Source organism: Salvelinus namaycush, chromosome 24, assembly GCF_016432855.1.
Source record: "Salvelinus namaycush isolate Seneca chromosome 24, SaNama_1.0, whole genome shotgun sequence".
Lineage (NCBI taxonomy): Eukaryota > Metazoa > Chordata > Actinopteri > Salmoniformes > Salmonidae > Salvelinus > Salvelinus namaycush.
The window spans coordinates 30,477,381-30,500,953 of NC_052330.1; the positions used below are offsets into that span (position 1 = coordinate 30,477,381).

The 23,573-nt window shown below is 44.2% G+C and overlaps 1 protein-coding gene across 2 annotated transcripts in view; it reads right to left on the bottom strand.

Moving 5' to 3' along the window:
* LOC120019530 (myelin transcription factor 1-like protein) overlaps window positions 1–23,573 on the bottom strand; it is an 84,241-nt gene that overhangs the window by 30,858 nt on the left and 29,810 nt on the right. The window contains exons 4-11 of one of the 2 annotated variants that reach the window (XM_038962827.1): window positions 14,016–14,127; window positions 13,803–13,916; window positions 13,606–13,739; window positions 11,947–12,537; window positions 11,482–11,853; window positions 5,284–5,324; window positions 2,881–3,015; window positions 1,898–1,988 (exon numbers count right to left, since the gene is read on the bottom strand). In XM_038962827.1, the coding sequence (XP_038818755.1) occupies window positions 1,898–1,988; window positions 2,881–3,015; window positions 5,284–5,324; window positions 11,482–11,853; window positions 11,947–12,537; window positions 13,606–13,739; window positions 13,803–13,916; window positions 14,016–14,127 (1,590 nt within the window). Of the gene's footprint in view, window positions 1–1,897; window positions 1,989–2,880; window positions 3,016–5,283; window positions 5,325–11,434; window positions 11,854–11,946; window positions 12,538–13,605; window positions 13,740–13,802; window positions 13,917–14,015; window positions 14,128–23,573 lie in introns of both variants that reach the window. The other variant, XM_038962826.1, reaches the window with a different exon arrangement.

The window sequence follows — 23,573 nt, forward strand, 5'->3', positions numbered from 1 at the left end:
CTCTACACGCCTTCCATTCTCCTTCTCTACTCCTCTCCTCTCCACACCTCTCCCCTCTCCTCCTCTCCTCCTCACGTCCTCTACACCTTCTCCTCCTCTCCTCCTCTACCCGCCTTCCCCTCTCCCCTCTCCTCCACTCCTCCTATACCCCCTTTCTGCCTCTACCCCCCTCTGCCCTCTCCTCCTCCTCTACCCCCTCTCCTCCTCTTCTACCCCCTCTCCTCCTCTTCTACCCCCTCTCCATCTCTCATACTCTCCCCCCTCTCCCCCTTACCTCCTCTCCTCCTCTACCCCCTCTCCACCTCTCGCTTTCTCCTCCTCTTCTTCTCCTTTCTCCCTCACATTTGCACCTTATAAGATGCCTCTTTATACACATACAAACCAGTCACTCTCACATACAAACCAGTCACTCTCACATACAAACCAGTCACTCTCACATACAAACCAGTCACTCTCACATACAAACCAGTCACTCTCACATACAAACCAGTCACTCTCACATACAAACCAATCACTCTCACATACAACCCAGACACTCTCACATACAACCCAGTCACTCTCACATACAAACCAGTCACTCTTACATACAAACCAGTCACTCTCACATACAAACCAGTCACTCTCACATACAAACCAGTCACTTTCACATACAAACCAGTCACTCTCACATACAAACCAGTCACTCTCACATACAAACCAGTCACTCTCACATACAAACCAGTCACTCTCACATACACACCAGTCACTCTCACATACACACCAGTCACTCTCACATACAAACCAGTCACTCTCACATACAAACCAGTAACTCTCACATACAACCCAGTCACTCTCACATACAAACCAGTCACTCTCACATACAAACCAGTCACTCTCACATACACACCAGTGACTCTCACATACACACCGGCACTGCTTTTGTGTGAGAGATGAATGTGGTCTCTGGGCCTCTCCTAATAGTTTCATATCATGCCATAAATAAAACATTGATACAGCCAGCCCCGGAACACACACACACTCACATACAGGCACAGGCGGATTTCAAAGTGGTGAGGACCGTGTGACAAACTGACAGGACTGCTGTCAGTATCATCGAGTTTCCATGACAACAGCGAGGAGGAGAGAAATGAGAGACACGTACAGAATTCTCTCTTTTTTTCATACGTCTTGCTATGCACTGCTCCCCAACACTACTAATGACTACACGGTGTGCGTGCCAGTCCCAAAGGACGTGTTCTATATAACATTGCCTCCAGCAACTGGGGATGGTGAGGGAGGTGTGTGTGTGTGTGTATCGTGTATTCATAGCGTATGCATCGTGTGTGTTATTGTCTGGGTACCTATATACAGTATGTACAGAACATTGACTACCTAACTTGTTGGAAAGGTGGCATCCTATGATGGTGCCACGTTGAAACTCACCGAGCTCTTCATTAAGGCCGCTCTACTGCCAATGTTTGTCTATGGAGATTGCATGGCTGTGTGCTCAATTTTATACACCTGTCAGCAACGGGTGTGGCCGAAATTGCCGAATCCACTAATTTGAAGGGGTGTCCACATACTTTTGTATTTGAAGGGGTGTCCATGGTGTACAGTATATACATTATGTATAGGTGTGTGTTTGTGTGGCGCAGTATGCAGAATGTACTCATCTTAGCATCCAGTGCTGCTCTACTGGGAGACCGTGCCTCAGCCTCTAAACACACCTAGCTACAAACAATGGATTCCTGACCCTGAGATACACTGTTAGCCAGTGACTATGACAACCCCACATATTCCTATTTTTTACTTTTTTTCTCTCTCTTACATCCTGAACAAAGAGATCAGTAGCTATTCCATTATTTTATTTCTTATTTTCTCTCCCAGTGCATGCCCTGCCTGGTTGACAGCCACTCACCTGCGGTGGGAGTTCCTGTTGCTATTGACATGGCCACGCCCCGAGCAGCCAGGAGTAGGGCACTTTAGAACATTTTCATACATTGCAAGAACTTAGGACAGACAGGGAGAGGTGAGAGAGACAGCGAGGGGTTAGGAGCACCCAGAGTCAGTGGTTATTGTCCAATTATCATTTGTTAGTGAGCAGAAAAATTGTCATGCACTGTTACGGTCAACTGTCGTGTTGATGCTCATGCAAGCAGCAGAAAAATAATGGATTGAATCAAGCAGCATTCAAAGGTAGTCGGCGTGTTGTTAGTCATTCTGAAGCGTCTTGATGGACTAATCCATAAGAATTGAAAATGGTATCTAGGCAGACATTTGCTGTGATATTTAATGTTACATATGACATATTATAAACTGGGTGGTTCGAGCCCTGAATGCTGATTGGCTATCAGACCGTATATCAAAGGTATGAAAAAACATTTCTGTTTACTGCTGTAATTACGTTGGTAACCAGTTTATCATAGCAATAAGGCACCTCTGGGGTTTGTGGTATATGACCATTATTGTTGCGTTGTGATCGTAAGAACAGTCCTTAGCCGTGGTATATTGGCCATATACCACACCTCCTCGTGCCTTATTGCTTAAGTATATATTTCCTTTACAGAAGCAGGAATAGAGGTAAGTAAAATAAGTAGTCTCACAAAGAGATGTGAATGCTTTTATGTATAAAATCTATAGAGGAGACTTTGTATGCAGGCATGGACATCGATCAAGCAGGGTGAACGCAAAGAAAGAGAGAGCATCCCGTGCTGATCGGAGGACGACCTCACGTGTCAACCCAAAACAAGAACCATGGCAGGGCATTTAGTGGAAAAGAGGTACCAGGAAACTCAAAAGAAAATGAGAAAGAGGTTGTTCTACATTGCACTACGGGAGGACAACAAACAGTCTAAATGCCCCCAAGCACAGTCAGTACGGAATGTAGTCTGCAGTACTTACTTTCTGGTGGCACCCTGTCCTTGTGGGGGCAGCCTGACAGGCTCCTGTGGTGGGGGTAGAGACCCGTGACGTGGCCTGTCCCATCGCAGCCCGGGGTTGGACACTTACTCTCCTTCTTGTCTCCCCTTGAGGAATCTACCAAGGACAAAAAAAAGGGGTGGGGGGTGTTCAAAAGTAATCTATCTAGGTGAACGTTCGACTGGTTACTACAGCATGTCACCCCTACAAACCGAAATGAATGGAATGTCCCATTCCACTGTTGTTTACCGAACTTAATTTAGAGTGTCATATATTCATATTGTATTTGAACCATATTATCCCCCCAAATTTAGAGGGGTAGAAAGAAACACAGACTATAGTCACACCTGATGTATCAGTTTATCATGGCAATACATGTTCCCCCCACATCCCCCCATGCTCGCTGCAGAAAATCTGTGCAATTGTTCAATCCCAACATCCCAGAAATGCAATTTTATATTTCAGAAAAAATGTACACTTGCTGTAGAGATAACACAGAATGACTAAGCCTGTGTGAAACTGGCTTTTCAGCAGTTCTCCCATATGTGTATCTGGGGCCTCGCTATCGCTACCATCTCCACCACTCCTCAATGGTCCCCCCAAGGACAAGGAACAATCCCAACTATGTTGAGCAGAGGCAGTGTGTATGAGCATTGTCTCTGTGCGTCACAGCTGGATTGTTTTTATTTAGAACTAGTAATGGATCACAGAGCTATCAATATTCCTGACCCCATGGCAACAATAGAAAAATGAATTCCCCCACACAAGGCCATAGTCCCTGCCTTTGATGATGAAGACTTTGAATTTAAATAACTTGATGATAGATTATCTAATGTGATTATGGCCGTTTGAAAAAAGAACTAGCACGTTGCCAGATCTGTAGGGTCTTACCAAAGCCCTATATAACTCTGGGTCTTACTAGTACAGCCAGCTATATGGTCTTCAGACTAAAATTATACATAATATTCCTTGAGACCTCCCCACTAGCTTCCAGTGCTAATGGAAGTTAATAGCATACCATTACAGTACATATCTGTGATGACCAACAATGGGTGGTCCTTAATAATAGTAATTTTGTTATGCAATTTTTGCATGATTTGACACCTGCCATTCAACATCCTGTGGCTACTGTTGGCAAGACGTGTTGTGGAAGACGACGAGCAATGGGCAGAATTATCTGGAGAAATGACTTCAGTTTTCTACTACTTCAGTATAATAGGAACTTAAGTTTCACATATTATAAGGTTAAATAATGCCTGAACATCGAGTTCAGTGTGGTTTCTGAATATAGCTGTCCTCTTCCCTTCAGATGAACAGTGATAACACCCAACATTGGCTACAGCATATATTCATCTGACGCCTCTATGTCACCCCCTGATCTGTTTCACTTGTCTTTGTGATTGTCTCCACCCACCTCCAGGTGTCGCCCATCTTCCCCATTATCCCCTGTGTATTTATACCGGTGTTCTCTGTTTGTTGCCAGTTCGTCTTGTTTGTCAAGTCAACCATAGTTTTTTGTATCAGCTCCTGCTTTTCCCCAGTCTCTCTTTTCTTGTCCTCCTGGTTTTGGCCCTTGCCTGTCCTGACCCTAAGCCTGCCTGCCGTCCTGTACATTTGCCCTGTTGCTGTAATAAACATTGTTACTTCGACACGGTCTGCATCTGGGTCTTACCTTATCCTGATACTGTATGGATCTTTAAAGTTTATGGAAGATTAATTTGATCTTCAGTTCAACCAAATCAAATCAAATGTTATTGATCGCATACACATATTTATCAGATGTTATTGCAAGTGTAGTGAAATGCTGGTGTGTTCCTAGCTCCAACAGTGTAGTAATATCAAACAATACACAAAAATCTAAAAGTAAAAGATTTTAATTAAGAAATAATAGAACGATCAATGTCAGAGTGGCATTGACTACAATACTGTAGAATACAGTATATACAGTTGAAGTCTGAAGTTTACATACACCTTAGCCAAATACATTTAAACTCAGTTTATCACAATTCCTGACATTTAATCCAATACCTTGACTTTGTTGTCCTTAAGCCATTTTGCCACAACATTGGAAGTATGATTGGGGTCATTGTCCATTTGGAGGACCCATTTACGACCAAGCTTTTACTTCCTGACTGATGTCTTGAGATGTTGCTTCAATATATCCACATAATTTTCCTCCCTCATGATGCCATCTATTTTGTGAAGTGCACCAGTCCCTCCTGCAGCAAATCACCACCACAACATGATGCTGCCATCCCTGTGGTTCCCGGTTGGGATGGTGTTCTTCGGCTTGCAAGGCCCCCTTTTTCCTCCAAACATAATGATGGTCATTATGGCCAAACAATTCTATTTTTGTTTCATCAGACCAGAGGACATTTCTCAAACCGTAGTCTGGCTTTTTAATGGCGGTTTTGGACCAGTGGCTTCTTCCTTGCTGAGCGGCCTTTCAGGTTATGTCGATATAGGACTCGTTTTACTGTGGATATAGATACTTGTGTACCTGTTTCCTCCAGCATCTTCACAAGGCCATTTGCTGTTGTTCTGGGATTGATTTGCACTTTTCGCACCAAAGTACGTTCATCTCTAGGAGACAGAACGCGTCTCCTTCCTGAGCGGTATGATGGCTGCATGGTCCCATGGTGTTTATACTTGCGTACTATTGTTTGTACAGATGATGGTGGTACCTTCAGGCGTTTGGAAATTGCTCCCAAGGATGAACCAGACTTGTGGAGGCCTACAACTTTTTTTCTGAGGTCTAGGCTGATTTCTTTAGGTTTTCCCATGATGTCAAGTAAAGAGGCATTGAGTTTGAAGGTAGGCCTTGAAATACATCCACAGGTACACCTCCAATTGACTCAAATGATGTCAATTAGCCTATCAGAAGCTTCTAAAGCCATGACATAATTTTCTGGAATTTTCCAATCTATTTTAAGGTACAGTCAATTTAGTGTATGTAAACTTCTGACCCAGTGGAATTGTGATACAGTGAATTATAAGTGAAATAATCTGTCAGTAAACAATTGTTGGAAAAATGACTCGTGTCATGCACAAAGGAGATGTCCTAACCGACTTGCCAAAACTAAAGTTTGTTAACAAGAAAATTGTGGAGTGGTTGAAAAACTGAGTGTACGTAAACTTACGACTTCAACTGTACATATGAAATGACTAAAACAGTACGTAAACATTATTGAAGTGACTAGTGTGACCATGGCAGACGAGTAGCTACAGTATTAAACTTTCAGATCAATGTCTTTTGTGTCCTTTGGAATGTTACTCAAAACACAGCATCTCCATCCAACAACCATGAATCACCACCACCACCCCTCTGATACTACCATAATGACCCGGTCTGAAATGTTGCTCATTCATCTGCTCTGAAGCTATATTATGGATTAATAACTGCATACACAGAGATGGGATGGCTCACTCCCATGCCTGACAAGCCAAGCCTCTGATGTTAGCATACCAGACTATTTTAACAACATAAGTTTGTAGTCGATGCTGCCACTGCAATATGCAGCATGGAGACCAGCAGGGGGACATGTTTCTGTCCTCTCCAAGGGAGGAGCTGAACTACTGGGCAAGGGGTCAAGTAAACGTCCAATATTACTAGATCCATGGGCTAAATAAGATATCCGAGTTATTCAGCTTGATGTTACGTAATTCTGTTTCTGTGGGCCCTATTGGCATCTGTTGAAACCTATTTTCAGCAGGGGCTGATAGCCTAAGTCTTTAAGAGTTCATTTAATATCACGTCTACATACATTCCATACCTCATTCTGTACATTATGCCTTGAATCTATTCTATCGCGCCCAGAAACCTGCTCCTTTCACTCTCTGTTCCGAACACACTAGATGACCAGTTCTGATAGCCTTTAGCCGTACCCTTATCCTACTCCTCCTCTGTTCCTCTGGTGATGTAGAGGTTAATCTCCACTCCTACTCCCCAGTTGCTCTATTTGTTGACTTCTGTAACCGCAAAAGCCTTGCATTCATGCATGTTAACATTAGAAGCCTCCTCCCTAAGTTTGTTATATTCACTGCTTTAGCACACTCTGCCAACCCGGATGTCCTAGCCGTGTCTGAATCCTGGCTTAGGAAGTCCACCTAAACCCCTGAAATTTCTATCCCTAACTACTGCAAAGATAGCCTGCAGAGTTCTGTCTTACTTTCCAGGTCTGTACCCAAACAATTCGAGCTTCTACTTTTAAAAATCCATCTTTCCAGAAACAAGTCTCTCACCGTTGCCACTTGCTATAGACCACCCTCTGCCCCCAGCTGTGCCCTGGACACCATATGTAAATTGATTGCCCCCCATCTATCTTCATAGCTTGTGTTGCTAGGTGACCTAAACTGGGACATGCTTAACACCATGGCCATCCTACAATCTAAGCTTGATGCCCTTAATTTCACACAAATTATCAATGAACCCACCAGGTACAACCCCAAATCCTTAAACACGGGCATCCTCATAGATATCATCCTAACCAAATTGCCCTCCAAATACACCTCGGGTGTTTTCAACCAAGATCTCAGTGATCACTGCCTCATTGCCTACATCCGTAATGGGTCTGCGGTCAAACGACCACCCCTCATCACTGTCAAACGCTCCCTAAAACACTTCTGCGAGCAGGCCTTTCTAATCAACCTGGCCTGGGTATCCTGGAAGGACATTGACCTCATCCCATCAGTAGAGGATGCCTGGTTATTCTTTAAAAGTGCCTTCCTCACCATCTTAAATAAGCATGCCCCATTCAAAACATTTAGAACCAGGAACAGATATAGCCCTTGGTTCTCTCCAGACCTGACTGCCCTTGACCAGCACAAAAACATACTGTGGCGTTCTGCATTAGCAGAAATGTGCATCCTGTAGCACAAACTCAAAAAAGTTCTGGGACACTGTAAAGTCCATGGAGAATATGAGCACCTCCTCCCAGCTGCCCACTGCTCTGAGAATAAGAAACACTGTCACCACCGATAAATCCACTATAATTGAGAATTTCATTAAGCATTTTTCTACGGCTGGCCATGCTTTCCACCTGGCTACCCCTACCCCAGTCAACAGCACTCCACCCCCCACAGCAACTCGCCCAAGCCTCCCCCATTTCTCCTTCACCCAAATCCAGATAGCTGATGTTCTGAAAGAGCTGGAAAATCTGGACCCCTACAAATCAGCCGGGCTAGACAATCTGGACCCTCTCTTTCTAAAATGATCTGCCGATATTTTTGCAACCCCTATTACTAGCCTGTTCAACCTCTCTTTCGTATCATCTGAGATTCTCAAAGATTGGAAAGCTGCCACAGTCATCCCCCTCTTCAAAGGGGGAGACACTCTAGACCCAAACTGCTACAGACCTATATCTATCCTACCCTGCCTTTCTAAGGTCTTCGAAAGCCAAGTTAACAAACAGATTACCGACCATTTCGAATCCCACCGTACCTTCTCCGCTATGCAATCTGGTTTCAGAGCTGGTCATGGGTGCACCTCAGCCACGCTCAAGGTCCTAAACAATATCATAACCGCCATCGATAAGAGACATTACTGTGCAGCTGTATTCATCGACCTTGCCAAGGCTTTCGACTCTGTCAATCACCACATTCTTATCGGCAGACTCAACAGCCTTGGTTTATCAAATGATTGCCTCGCCTGGTACAACAACTACTTCTCTGATAGAGTTCAGTGTGTCAAATTGGAGGGCCTGTTGTCTGGACCTCTGGCAGTCTCTATGGGGGGGCCACAGGGTTAAATTCTCGGGCTGACTCTCTTCTCTCTAAACATCAATGATGTCGCTCTTGCTGCTGGTGATTCTCTGATCCACCTCTACGCAGACGACACCATTATGTATACGTCTGGCCCTTCTTTGGACACTGTGTTAATAACTTCTTATGGCTGCGGGGCAGTATTGAGTAGCTTGGATGAATAAGGTGCCCAGAGGTGCCCAGATTAAACTGCCTGCTCCTCAGTCCCAAAAATCCAACCAGGAAGTGGGAAATCTGAGGTTTGTAGTTTTTCAACTCATCGCCTATCAAATACACAGTGGGATATGGGTCATTTTGCACTTCCTACGTCTTCCACTAGATGTCAACAGTCTTTAGATCCTTGTCTGATGCTTCTACTGTGACGTGGGGCCGAATGAGAGGGGATTGAGTAAGGTCAACCATGAGCTGAACATGCGCTGACCATGCGCGTTCATGTGAGAGCGAGCTCTGTTCTATCGCATTTCTGAAGACAAAGGAATTCTCCGGATGGAACATTGTTGAAGATTTATGTTAAAAACATCCTAAAGATTGATTCGATACATCGTTTGACATGTTTCTACTGACTGTAATGGAACTTTTTGACATTTCGTCTGCTTTTAGTGATTGCGCTTCGTGACATTGGATTTGTTTACTAAACGCGCTAACAAAAGTAGCAATTTGGACATAAATGATGGACATTTATTAAATGATAAATGATGGACAACAAACCAAACATTTATTGTGGAACTCGGATTCCTGGGAGTGCATTCTGATGAAGATCATCAAAGGTAAGTGAATATTTATCATGTTATTTCTGACTTCTGTTGACTGCACAATATGGCGGATACATTTTTGTCTTGATTGGGCTCTGAGCGCCAACCTCAGATTATTGCATGGTTTGCTTTTTCCGTAAAGCTTTTTTGAAATCTGACACAGCGGTTGCATTAAGGAGAAGTGGATCTAAAATTCCATGTATAACACTTGATCTTTGATCAACGTTTATTATGAGTATTTCTGGAAATTGATGTGGCTCTCTGCAACATCACTAGATGTTTTTAGAACTACTGAACATAACGCGCCAATGTATACTGAGATTTTGTTATATAAATATGAACTTTACCGAACAAAGCATACATGTATTGTGTAACATGAAGACCTAGGAGTGTCATCTGATGAAGATCATCAAAGGTTAGTGATTAATTTTATCTCTATTTCTGCTTTTTTTGACTCCTGTCTTTGCCTGGAAAAATGGCTGTGTTTTTCTGTGATTTGGCGGTGACCTAACATAATCGTTTGTGGTGCTTTCGCTGTAAAGCCTTTTTGAAATCGGACACTGTGGTGGGATTAACAACACGATTACCTTTAAAATGGTATAAGATACTTGTATGTTTGAGGAATTTTAAATATGAGATTTCTGTTGTTTGAATTTGGCGCCCTGCAGTTTCACTGGCTGTTGTCATATCGATCTCGTTAACGGGATTGCAGCCATAAGAAGTTTTAACTAACCTCCAGACAAGCTTCAATGCCATACAACTCTCCTTCTGTGGCCTCCAACTGATCTTAAATGCAAGTAAAACAAAATGCATGCTCTTCAACTGATCGCTGCCCGCACCTGCCCGCCCGTCCAGCATCAATACTCTGGACGGTTCTGACTTAGAATATGTGGACAACTACAAATACCTAGGTGTCTGGTTAGACTGTAAACTCTCCTTCCAGACTCACATTAAGCATCTCCAATCCAAAATGTATTCTAGAATCGGCTTCCTATATCGCAACAAAGCATCCTTCACTCATGCTGCCAAACATAGCCTCGTAAAACTGACCATCCTACCGATCCTTGACTTCGGCGATGTCATTTACAAAATAGCCTCCAACACTCTACTCAACAAATTGGATGCAGTCTATCACAGTGCCATCCATTTTGTCACCAAAGCCCAATCTACTACCCACCACTGCGACCTGTACGCTCTTGTTTGCTGGCCCTCGCTTCATACTCGTCGCCAAACCCACTGGCTCCAGGTCATCTACAAGTCTCTGCTAGGTAAAGCCCCGCCTTATCTCAGCTCACTGGTCACCATAGCAGCACCCACCCTTTGCATGCGCTCCAGCAGGTATATCTCACTGGTCACCCACAAAGCCAATTCTTCCTTTGGCCGCCTTTCCTTCCAGTTCTCTGCTGCCAATGACTGGAACGAACTGCAAAAATCACTGAAGCTGGAGACTCATATCTCCCTCACTAGCTTTAAGCACCAGCTGTCAGAGCAGCTCACAGATCACTGCACCTGTACATAGCCCATCCAACTACCTCATCCCCATACTGTATTTATTTATTTATCTTGCTCCTTTGCACACCAGTATCTCTACTTGCACATTCATCTTCTGCACGTTTACCATTCCAGTGTTTAATTGCTATATTGTAATTACTTTGCCACCATGACCTATTTATTGCCCTACCTCCCTTATTCTACCTCATTTGCACATACTGTATATAGACTTTTTTTTCTACTGTATTATTGACTGTATGTTTTGTTAATTCCATGTGTAACTCTGTGTTGCTGTATGTGTCGAATTGCTATGCTTTATCTTGGCCAGGTCGCAGTTGCAAATGATAACTTGTTCTCAACTAGCCTACCTGGTTAAATAAAGGTGAAATAAAAATTTAAAATGTAAAATTAACCGAAATGCTGTTGCCACTGAGTGCATCATCAATACTGTACACATCAGGGTGAAGATACTAGCTGACATAGGGGCTATTGTGTGAATGGGGAGAGTGTTGAGAGTTTCAGGAAGTGGTTACCTTTAGGGTAGTATGCTCTCTTTGACCCGTCGTGGTGCATTCTGGACTTGCGCTCCTCAGCCCCGCTGCTCTGTCGGGGGCTGTGCTCGCCGCGATGGTGGTGATGATGATTGTCCCTCCGGAGCGCCGCATGATGTCCCTCCAAGGCCATGCGGTCCCTCATGACCTTGGCTCGCTCCGACTCCATAGCAATGGCCTTCTCCAGCAGGGACAGGTTGCCTTTGGTCATGTCGAAGGCCTCTTCCGAGCGATCCGAGGCCACCGATGTGGTGTCCTCATCCCCGTCCTGGTGGCAGCTGGCCGAGTAGCCCGTCCTTGAGGCTGGGCTCAGCTGCTCCTCCAGCTTCATCAGGTTGACCATGTCTGAGTAGTTGCGCTCCAGCAACCCACGCTCGTCTGGCTGCTGGCCCTGCTGGCAGCTCTCGTACCTGGGCAAGTGGTGGTGGTCCTGGGGCTGGTGCTGAGCCTGATGGTGCTGGTGGTCTGTTTGGTGCAGCAGGTGGTGGTGGGGCTGGTGAGGGTGGTGGTTCTGATGCGCCTGGTAGTGGTGCAGGCCTGGGTGTCCAGGGCGGTCAGATGGAGACGTCTCGTTTAGCTTGCGGGCCAGGTCAAAGCACTGGTTCCTCAGACACTCCAGGCTGTTGAGACACACCTCCTCTTCGCTCTCCTCAGCCTGACCCCTGACCCCATGATGGTGGGGCCGCCCGTTGGGATGCTCGCCGTCATCCACCCCTTCTAGGCAGCCGTCTTCAGGCAGCATGGCACCGTGGCCCTGCGCCAACAGCTTGAGCGAATCCACTGTCTCCCTGACCATGTCACTGTCCAGGTCCACGCTCAGCTTGCCCTTCCTGCTCTCGCCGCGCTCGCTACCCTCTTCCTCATCGTCATCATCGTCCTCGCCGGCGCTGTTGGAGGAGTTGCTGTTCATCTCTGACTCGGTCATGGCCTGGTAGGCAGCGTCCTCTGCGATCTTCCCCAGGTTGAGAAGGGACTTGGCCACCAGCTCATCGTAGTTTTCATACTCTTCCCCGTTAGGGCCGATGTTTGGACCGGGGCCGCCGTTGTTGTTGTTGTTGTTGTCCTTCTGTCCCATCGAGTGATGCCTTGATTGTCCACTATTTTTGTAGCGGTTCCCTGTGGTCATGAAAGGAAGGATAGACCTTTCAGCCCTTACTATAGTTGGATAGATGAAGAACAAGACCATCATAGTTTAATTCTTTGGGATAGTAATATGAAATTCAACATCTTTCAAAAACATTCCATCTAGTTAGATTTTGATCTGCCTTTGATCTCCCAGTCCTGTGATTTTTACTATCAAGCCCTTCAATGTATTAGTTACTGTACAATGGTTTGGATATTAATCATCACATTTAATGGATTATGTTTGCATTAATAGTTTGATGTTGTACATCATATATTTGGCCAGTCATTGCCAGTATAAAATCCTTTAAATAAAACTTGTAAAAGTCAAATCCAACGTATCTAGTATGACTAATAAACCAAATGCCTTTTAATTCATTCATTCAAATGAATTTACTTTTCAACTAATCATGGATCATGAGTCAATGTGGTTGTAATAATACGTTTCAGTGTTGATTTTAGGGACAGCGGCATATGAGACCGCGGGAGGGAATGAAAGAGGCGTATGAGGTGTTCCGGTTCGGGAGCACAAAATGTCCTCGGAGAAGGCATTTCCATGGGGGGGGTTAATAACTCGGCAAGCTCCTCTCTCGATGGCTCTTGAAGGCACTGTCAGAAGCGATTGAGGACAAGAGAGAGAGAGAGAGAGGGAGACAGAGAAAGATGGAGTGCCGATGGGGGGAGAGCAGGCGCATCTGGTGCACCGAAGGTAGAGAACCACTTATTACACCCCCCTCCTCCTGAGGACCTTACTGGCCACATGCTCACAGAGACCATCATGCCTCTCTCCCTCCGCACAGACAGACCCCTTTCACCAATTCTATTCTCTCTGAGGTATTATGCCTCCATCTCTCCATGATTGGGTATGGCTCTCACTGGCCACATCAAAGGTGCATCACTTTGATTAGAAGTATATCTTTGATTCAGGGACCTCATTTCTAGTGGCAGCTTATTAGTCCAGCAAATAACTCCCAGCTCCACCCAACTCTATCACCCCCTCTTATTTCCCCAGAAACATTGGAAATATGCACTCACCTGGCTCATGGTGCACTTCTTCCTCCTCTTCTTCCTCATGTTCATCTTCGTCGCCCTCATCATCCTCCTCCTCTTGCTCCTCCTCTTCTTCTTGCTCTTCATCATCCCCATCCTCTGCTTCCTCATCTTCCTCTATCCCATCCTCCACCTGTTCTACCTCTACTGGCCCTACTACCTCTCTCTCCCTCTCCACCTCTTCCTCCTCTTCCTCCTCTTCCCCTTCCTCATCGCCTTGCTCCTCGTTATCCTCCGAAAATCCTTCCTCCTCCTCCATCTCTTCTCCCTCTTCCTCTCCCTCACCTTCCTCCTCTTCCCCTTCCTCCTGGATCTCCCCCTCTAACTCCCCCTGCTCCTTCTCCTCCCTGTCATTCATGGGTTCAGGTTCATAGCAGGGGAAGATGGCAACAGTGTCCTCCTCTGGGTCGGGAGGGGTTAAGAAGGGCCTCCTCTTGGGGGCAGGCTCCAGAGGCTGTTTCTCCTGGGTCTTCCTCTTTTTGGCCAGGGGGCAGCCATAGACACTAAATACAAGACATCAGAGGAGTAGAGATTTGTTCAATGGCCTTAATGAGATAAGGGTTCTGTATCTCTAGAGATACCGTGTTATAGCCAGATATAGCCAATCTGGCACAATGTTAATGACTTCTATATCAGTTCAAATCTGGAGGATTCATAATGCAGTCCAACAGGCTCAGAGAGGACGTCAATCATTGCATAATGTCAACTAAACAAGAATTGAAATATATATTTTCTAACCAATTGTACATACATACAGGAAAATGCATTCTCTACTTAAATTACATTCCCAAAAGCCACTGCATTTCGAAAACCCAGCAGACATCGTTTATAAGACTCAGCCTCCAAAATGTAAAACCAATGCTTATTCAACCAGCCCTCAATTACACAACCAGCCCTCAATTACATTCCCATAATAATCATTAGCTGTTGAGAGATTTCCATTTAATTGCTAAAAAACAGTGAGTGAAATTATGCATGGTTTTAAAACCTCTCTGGGATAGGGTCTAGTTTTCTGAATTTCCGCCTGACTGACGTGCCCTGTTACTCAGACCCAGAAGCCAGGATATGCATAATTGGTAGCATTGGATAGAAAACACTTTGAAGTTTCTCAAACTGTTAAAATAATGTCTGAGACTAAAACAGAATAGATATGGCAGGCGAAAATCTGAAGAAAAACCAACCGGAATTTTTTATTGTTTTTGAGGTCCCAGGCTCTTATAATGGAAACCTATTGTTCCTTTGTAATTCCGTCTCCCAGAATGCAATTCCTATGGCTTCCACTAGATGTCAACAGTCTTTATTCAAGGTTTCAGGTTTTTTGAAAAACAAGCAAGAATTTGTAGTTTTGGTGAAGAGAGCACCGGAACAATATCAGTCTTTGGGCGTGCGAGGGAGAGGGCGTGCACTTACTCATTTTGCTTTCCTATTGAACATACTACTTTCCATATGAAATATTATAGTTTATTTACATTTTAGAGTACCTGAGGATTAAATAGGAATGTCGTTTGACTTGTTTGGACGAAGTACAGCGGTAGCTATTTGGACTCCTTTGTCTGCATGTTGAACGAGTGGATTACTGAAATCGATGGCGCCAACTAAAATTACTTTTTGGGATATAAAGAAGGATTTTATCTAACAAAACGACCATTCATGTTGTAGCTGGGACCCTTGATGTGGGGCGCCGCCCTAGACAATCGCATGGTATTGCTTTCGCTGTAAAGCCTATTGTAAATCTAACAACGCAGTTAGATTAACAAGAATGTAAGCTTTGAAATGATATAAGATACTTGTACGTTCATGATTGTTTAATATTACGATTATTTATTGGAATTGCGCGCCCTCCAATTTCACCGGATGTCGTCGCTAGTGGGACGCATAACGCTAGGTTAATGTGGATGTCAGGAAATCAATGACTTTATTTCCATATCTAGGGGCTTATTTATAGTTTGGAAGGAAAAGTTGAAGGTTGCTGTTCTTTATCAATGAGACTAGAGTAGACAGTGATGAGATGCCACAGTTCTTTGAGTGGATGTGAAATAGTAGTAGTAGCCTGGATTCCACACTCAACATTGCTCTGCCTGTTTCACCATTGTTGAAGTGAAACAAAAGTGAAACAGAGGGATACTCAGTGTGGATTCCACAGGGGCACACTCCAACACTCAGACAGCATTTACAAACGCAGTATTTGTATTTATTGAGTCCGCCAGATCAGAGGCAGTAGGGATTGATATATATTGATAGGTGGGTAGATTAGACCACATTGCTGTCCTGCCTGAGCATTTGATATGTAATGAGTACCTTTGGGTGTCAGGGGAAATGTGTCAGGGAAAATTAGTAAAAAGTACATTATTTTCTTTAGGAATGTAGGGAAATACATTTAAAACTTGTCAAAAATATAGTAAAGTACAAATACCTAAACAAATGACTTAAGTAGTACTTTCAAGTATTTTTACTTAAGTACTTTACACCACTGCTCACATGCTTGGTTAGGAGTCATTGGGCTGGAAAATGGCCCACATTTCTACTCTATTTACTGTGGTTTATCGCCCCTCCCACTCAGCCAATGGATCCGGCCTAGCCTGCCCTAATGTGTGCAAATCTACTGTCTCAGTTAGACTGAAGGGCCACCGACAACCGGCACAACAAGGACACGTTGCCAGCTAATGGGCCTCTCTATTTTTACTCCATTTGGAATTATACATAACGATTAGGGTACACACACAGAGAACTGCTCCACATACAACATATCAAGCGCAACTGGGAGATCAATTTCCTATCCATTTCCTAACTCTACCTACATGTACATACTAGCTCAACTAGTATGGTGCCCCTCCACATTGACTCTGTACCGACACGCCCCTGTATATATTGTTCATTTTTACTGCTGCTCTTTAATTACTTGTTACTTTTATCTCTTATTCTTATCCGTATTTTTTTGAAACTGCACTGTTTGTTAGGGGCTCGTAAGTAAGCATTTCAGTGTAAGGTCTACACCTGTTGTATTCGGCGCATGTGACTAATAAAATTTGACTCAACTACACAGACTAGAGAATAACAACAAAAATATACATTTTCAGGGAGAGAACAGGCTGTGATCAGAGAAGAATCCATTTTCCTTTGCATACATCTGACATTTCTTTATTTTGCACTGGTGTCTTCTCTCTCTTCTCTTCCTTTTATCCTACAGCTGTCAGGCAGATAGCTTGCGGGTGCAAACTGTGGACTGTTGACTGTCTCAGTGTGTGTATGTGTGCCTGCTCCACTCAGTATGACCTTGGACACCTCAACGTCTCCCACAGGCAGGCCACACCAATTAAAATTCCACAGGTAATTAAGCCACATATGAATAAGGGAACACTGCAGACAATTTGGAGAAGGATTGTGCTGTAATTATGTGGAGGGAGGGAGGGAGGGAGAGAGAGAGAGAGAGAGAGAGAGAGAGAGAGAGAGAGAGAGAGAGAGAGAGAGAGAGAGAGAGAGAGAGAGAGAGAGAGAGAGAGAGAGAGAGAGAGAGAGAGAGAGAGAGAGAGAGAGACAGACAGACAGACAGACAGACAGACAGACAGACAGACAGACAGACAGACAGACAGACAGACAGACAGACAGACAGACAGACAGACAGACAGACAGACAGACAGACAGACAGACAGACAGACAGAGAGAGAGAGAGAGAGAGAGAGAGAAAGAAAGAAAGAAAGAAAGAAAGAGAGAGAGAGAGAGAAAGAGACTGCAAGCAGAATTCTGCAAAAACATCCTCCGTGTACAACGTAAAACACCAAATAATGCATGCAGAGCAGAATTATGCCGATACCCGCAAATGATCAAAATCCAGAAAAGAGCTGTTAAATTCTACAACCACATAAAAGGAAGCGATTCCCAAACCTTCCAACACAAAGCCATCACCTACAGAGAAATGAACCTGGAGAAGAGCCCCTTAAGCAGTGATGTAAAGTGCTTCAGTAAAAATACTTTAAAGTACTACTTAAGTAGTTTTTGGGGTATCTGTACTTTACTTCACTATTTATATTTTTGCCAATTTTACTTTTACTTCACTACTTCACTATTTTCTAAAGAAAATAATGTACGTTTAACTCCATACGTTTTCCTTGACACCCAAAAGTACTCGTTACATTTTGAATGCACAGTAGGATAGGAAAATGGTCAAATTCACGCACAAATTCACACATCAGGAGAACATCCCTGGTTATCTGGTAGTCACAAAACACAAAAAATAACTGTGACCTGGCCAAGATAAAGCATAGCAGTGTGAACAGACAACAACACAGAGTTACACATGGAGTAAACAATAAACAAGTCAATAACACAGTAGGGGAAAAAATGAGTCTATATACATTGTGTGCAAAAGGCATGAGGAGGTAGGCAATAAATAGGCCATAGGAGCGAATAATTACAATTTAGCAGATTAACACTGGAGTGATAAATCATCAGATGATAATGTGCACGTAGAGATACTGGTGTGCAAAAGAGCAGAAAAGTAAATAAATAAAAACAGTAAGGGGAGGTAGGTAGGTAAATTGGGTGGACTGTTTACAGATGGACTATGTACAGCTGCAGCGATCGGTTAGCTGCTCAGATAGCAGATGTTTAAAGTTGGTGAGGGAAATAAAAGTCTCCAACTTCAGCGATTTTTGAAATTCGTTCCAGTCACAGGCAGCAGAGAACTGGAAGGCAAGGCGGCCAAATGAGGTGTTGGCTTTTGGGATGATCAGTGAGATATACCTGCTGGAGCGCGTGCTACTGGTGGGTGTTGTTATCGTGACCAGTGAACTGAGATAAGGCGGAGCTTTACCTAGCATGGACTTATAGATGACCTGGAGCCAGTGGGTCTGGCGACGAATATGTAGCGAGGGCCAGCCGACTAGAGCATACAGGTCGCAGTGGTGGGTGGTATAAGGTGTTTTAGTAACAAAACGGATGGCACTATGATAAACTACATCTAGTTTGCTGAGTAGAGTATTGGAAGCTATTTTGTAGATGACATCGCCGAAGTCGAGGATCGGTAGGATAGTCAGTTTTACTAGGGTAAGTTTCGCGGCGTGAGTGAAGGAGGCTTTGTTGCGAAATAGAAAGCCGATTCTTGATTTGATTTTGGATTGGAGATGTTTAATATGAGTCTGGAAGGAGAGTTTACAGTCTAGCCAGACACCTAGGTATTTATATATGTCCACATATTCTAGGTCGGAACCGTCCAGGGTGGTGATGCTAGTCGGGCGGGCGGGTGCAGGCAACAAACGGTTGAAAAGCATGCATTTGGTTTTACTAGCGTTTAAGAGCAGTTGGAGGCCACGGAAGGAGTGTTGTATGGCATTGAAGCTCGTTTGGAGGTTAGATAGCACAGTGTCCAAGGAAGGGCCGGAAGTATACAGAATGGTGTCGTCTGCGTAGAGGTGGATCAGGGAATCGCCCGCAACAAGAGCAACATCATTGATATATACAGAGAAAAGAGTCGGCCCGAGAATTGAACCCTGTGGGACCCCCATAGAGACTGCCAGAGGACCGGACAACATGTCCTCCGATTTGATGGTCAAATTCACGCACAAATTGCATCATTGATTCCACCGTCGTCACTTTCTCTTGAATTTGCAGACGTGTTGCTGTGCGTTTTGTTGCTGTGCGTTTTGTTGCCAACCTTACTTTGCTCGCTGACAACTTTACGTTTTTTTTCTTTTTAATTACCGTTCATATTTTTAGTTTTTCCATCACAACTTTTTTCCCTCATTCAACTTTTTCACTCCGGACGGTTTATCTGGACATGGTTCGTCAGCACTTTCAACAGCCGAACCTAAGTAGTAACATTAACATGATGTCTTCTAATTGCAGTCGCTGTACTCATAATATACAGGAGAACGATCGCCTTATGGCGAGGATAGCTGTGCTGCAAGCCCAGCTTCAGACACAATCGTTAGGCAAGGGTAATTTCAGTGTAGGAAAGGATGAAACAGCGTCTGTGCCATCAGTAAGTACAGATAGTAACGTTAGTATAAATCCCCCCGCACAGTCCCCGCAGCCGGACAACTTTCTCATGGCTTCTGGAGGGAAATGCTGTAGGAATGCTCAACTGGTGTCGCTCATTCAGCCGACAGAAACTTTCAACCGGTTTTCCCCATTAAGTAGCGAGTCGGAGTCTGAGGCCGAGTCTTCTCTTGTCTCTACTCCTCCCGCTACGGGGTCTGAGACGCCGAAGGCTCCAACCATTAGCTCTGACAAATTGAAAACCCTAGTCATTGGCGACTCCATTACCCGCAGTATTAGACTTAAAACGAATCACCCAGCAATCATACACTGTTTACCAGGGGGCAGGGCTACCGACGTTAAGGCTAATCTGAAGATGGTGCTGGCTAAAGCTAAAACTGGCGAGTGTAGAGAGTATAGAGATATTGTTATACACGTCGGCACCAACGATGTTAGGATGAAACAGTCAGAGGTCACCAAGCGCAACATAGCTTCAGCGTGTAAATCAGCTAGAAAGATGTCGGCATCGAGTAATTGTCTCTGTCCCCCTCCCAGTTAGGGGGAGTGACGAGCTCTACAGCAGAGTCTCACAACTCAATCGCTGGTTGAAAACTGTTTTCTGCCCCTCCCAAAAGATAGAATTTGTAGATAATTGGCCCTCTTTCTGGGACTCACCCACAAACAGGACCAAGCCTGACCTGCTGAGGAGTGACGGACTCCATCCTAGCTGGAGGGGTGCTCTCATCTTATCTACCAACATAAACAGGGCTCTAACTCCTCTAGCTCCACAATGAAATAGGGTGCAGGCCAGGCAGCAGGCTGTTAGCCAACCTGCCAGCTTAGTGGAGTCTGCCACTAGCATAGTCAGTGTAGTCAGCTCAGCCATCCCCATTGAGACTGTGTCTGTGCCTCGACCTAGGTTGGGCAAAACTAAACATGGCGGTGTTCGCCTTAGCAATCTCATTAGATAAAGACCTCCTCCATTCCTGCCATTATTGAAAGAGATCGTGATACCTCACATCTCAAAATAGGGTTACTTAATGTTAGATCCCTCACTTCAAAGGCAGTTATAGTCAATTAACTAATCACTGATCATAATCTTGATGTGATTGGCCTGACTGAAACATGGCTTAAGCCTGATGAATTTACTGTGTTAAATGAGGCCTCACCTCCTGGTTACACTAGTGACCATATCCCCCGTGCATCCCGCAAAGGCGGAGGTGTTGCTAACATTTACGATAGCAAATTTCAATTTACAAAAAAAAAAATGACGTTTTCGTCTTTTGAGCTTCTAGTCATGAAATCTATGCAGCCTACTCAATCACTTTTTATAGCTACTGTTTACAGGCCTCCTGGGCCATATACAGCGTTCCTCTCTGAGTTCCCTGAATTCCTATCGGACCTTGTAGTCATAGCAGATCATATTCTAATTTTTGGTGATTTTAATATTCATATGGAGAAGTCCACAGACCCACTCCAAAAGGCTTTCGGAGCCATCATCGACTCAGTGGGTTTTGTCCAACATGTCTCTGGACCTACTCACTGCCACAGTCATACTCTGGACCTAGTTTTGTCCCATGGAATAAATGTTGTAGATCTTAATGTTTTTCCTCATAATCCTGGACTATCGGACCACCATTTTATTACGTTTGCAATCGCAACAAATAATCTGCTCAGACCCCAACCAAGGAGCATCAAAAGTCGTGCTATAAATTCTCAGACAACACAAAAATTCCTTGATGCCCTTCCAGACTCCTTCTGCCTACCCAAGGACGTCAGAGGACAAAAATCAGTTAACCACCTAACTGAGGAACTCAATTTAACCCTTCGCAATACCCTAGATCTAGTTGCACCCCTAAAAACGAAAAACATTTGTCATAAGAAACTAGCTCCCTGGTATACAGAAAATACCCGAGCTCTGAAGCAAGCTTCCAGAAAATTGGAACGGAAATGGCGCCACACCAAACTGGAAGTCTTCCGACTAGCTTGGAAAGACAGTACCGTGCAGTATCGAAGAGCCCTCACTGCTGCTCGATCATCCTACTTTTCCAACTTAATTGAGGAAAATAAGAACAATCCAAAATTTATTTTTGATACTGTTGCAAAGCTAACTAAAAAGCAGCATTCCCCAAGAGAGGATTGCTTTCACTTCAGCAGTAATAAATTCATGAACTTCTTTGAGGAAAAGATCATGATCATTAGAAAGCAAATTACGGACTCCTCTTTAAATCTGCGTATTCCTCCAGGGCTTAGCTGTCCTGGATCTGCACAGCTCTGCCAGGGCCTGGGATCGGGAGAGACACTTAAGTGTTTTAGTACTATATCTCTTGACACAATGATGAAAATAATCATGGCCTCTAAACCTTCAAGCTGCATACTGGATCCTATCCCAACTAAACTACTGAAAGAGCTGCTTCATGTGCTTGGCCCTCCTATGTTGAACATAATAAACGGCTCTCTATCCACCGGATGTGTACCAAACTCACTAAAAGTGGCAGTAATAAAGCCTCTCTTGAAAAACCAAACCTTGACCCGGAAAATATAAAAAACTATCGGCCTATATCGAATCTTCCATTCCTCTCAAAAATGTTAGAAAAAGCTGTTGCGCAGCAACTCACTGCCTTCCTGAAGACAAACAATGTATACGAAATGCTTCAGTCTGGTTTTAGACCCCATCATAGCACTGAGACTGCACTTGTGAAGGTGGTAAATGACCTTTTAATGGCGTCAGACCGAGGCTCTGCATCTGTCCTCGTGCTACTAGACCTTAGTGCTGCCTTTGACACCATCGATCACCACATTCTTTTGGAGAGACTGGAAACCCAAATTGGTCTACACGGACAAGTTCTGGCCTGGTTTAGATCTTATCTGTCGGAAAGATATCAGTTTGTCTCTGTGAATGGTTTGTCCTCTGGCAAATCAACTGTACATTTCGGTGTTCCTCAAGGTTCCGTTTTAGGACCACTATTGTTTTCACTATATATTTTACCTCTTGGGGATGTTATTCGAAAACATAATGTTAACTTTCACTGCTATGCGGATGACACACAGCTGTACATTTCAATGAAACATGGCGAAGCCCCAAAATTGCCCTCGCTAGAAGCCTGTGTTTCAGACATAAGGAAGTGGATGGCTGCAAACTTTCTACTTTTAAACTCGGACAAAACAGAGATGCTTGTTCTAGGTCCCAAGAAACAAAGAGATATTCTGTTAAATCTGACAATTAATCTTGATGGTTGTAAAGTCGTCTCAAATAAAACTGTGAAGGACCTCGGCGTTACTCTTGACCCTGATCTCTCTTTTGACGAACATATCAAGACTGTTTCAAGGACAGCTTTTTTCCATCTATGTAACATTGCAAAAATCAGAAATTTTCTGTCCAAAAATGATGCAGAAAAATTAATCCATGCATTTGTTACTTCTAGGTTAGACTACTGCAATGCTCTACTTTCCGGCTACCCGGATAAAGCACTAAATAAACTTCAGTTAGTGCTAAATACGGCTGCTAGAATCCTGACTAGAACCAAGAAATGTTATCATATTACTCCAGTGCTAGCTTCCCTACACTGGCTTCCTGTTAAGGCAAGGGCTGATTTCAAAGTTTTACTGTTAACCTATAAAGCGTTACATGGGCTTGCTCCTACCTATCTTTCCGAGTTGGTCCTGCCGTACATACCTACACGTACGCTACGGTCACAAGACGCAGGCCTCCTAATTGTCCCTAGAATTTCTAAGCAAACAGCTGGAGGCAGGGCTTTCTCCTATAGATCTCCATTTTTATGGAACGGTCTGCCTACCCATGTGAGAGACGCAGACTCGGTCTCAACCTTTAAGTCTTTACTGAAGACTTATCTCTTCAGTAGGTCATATGATTGAGTGTAGTCTGGCCCAGGAGTGTGAAGGTGAACGGAAAGGCTCTGGAGCAACGAACCGCCCTTGCTGTCTCTGCCTGGCCGGTTCCCCTCTCTCCACTGGG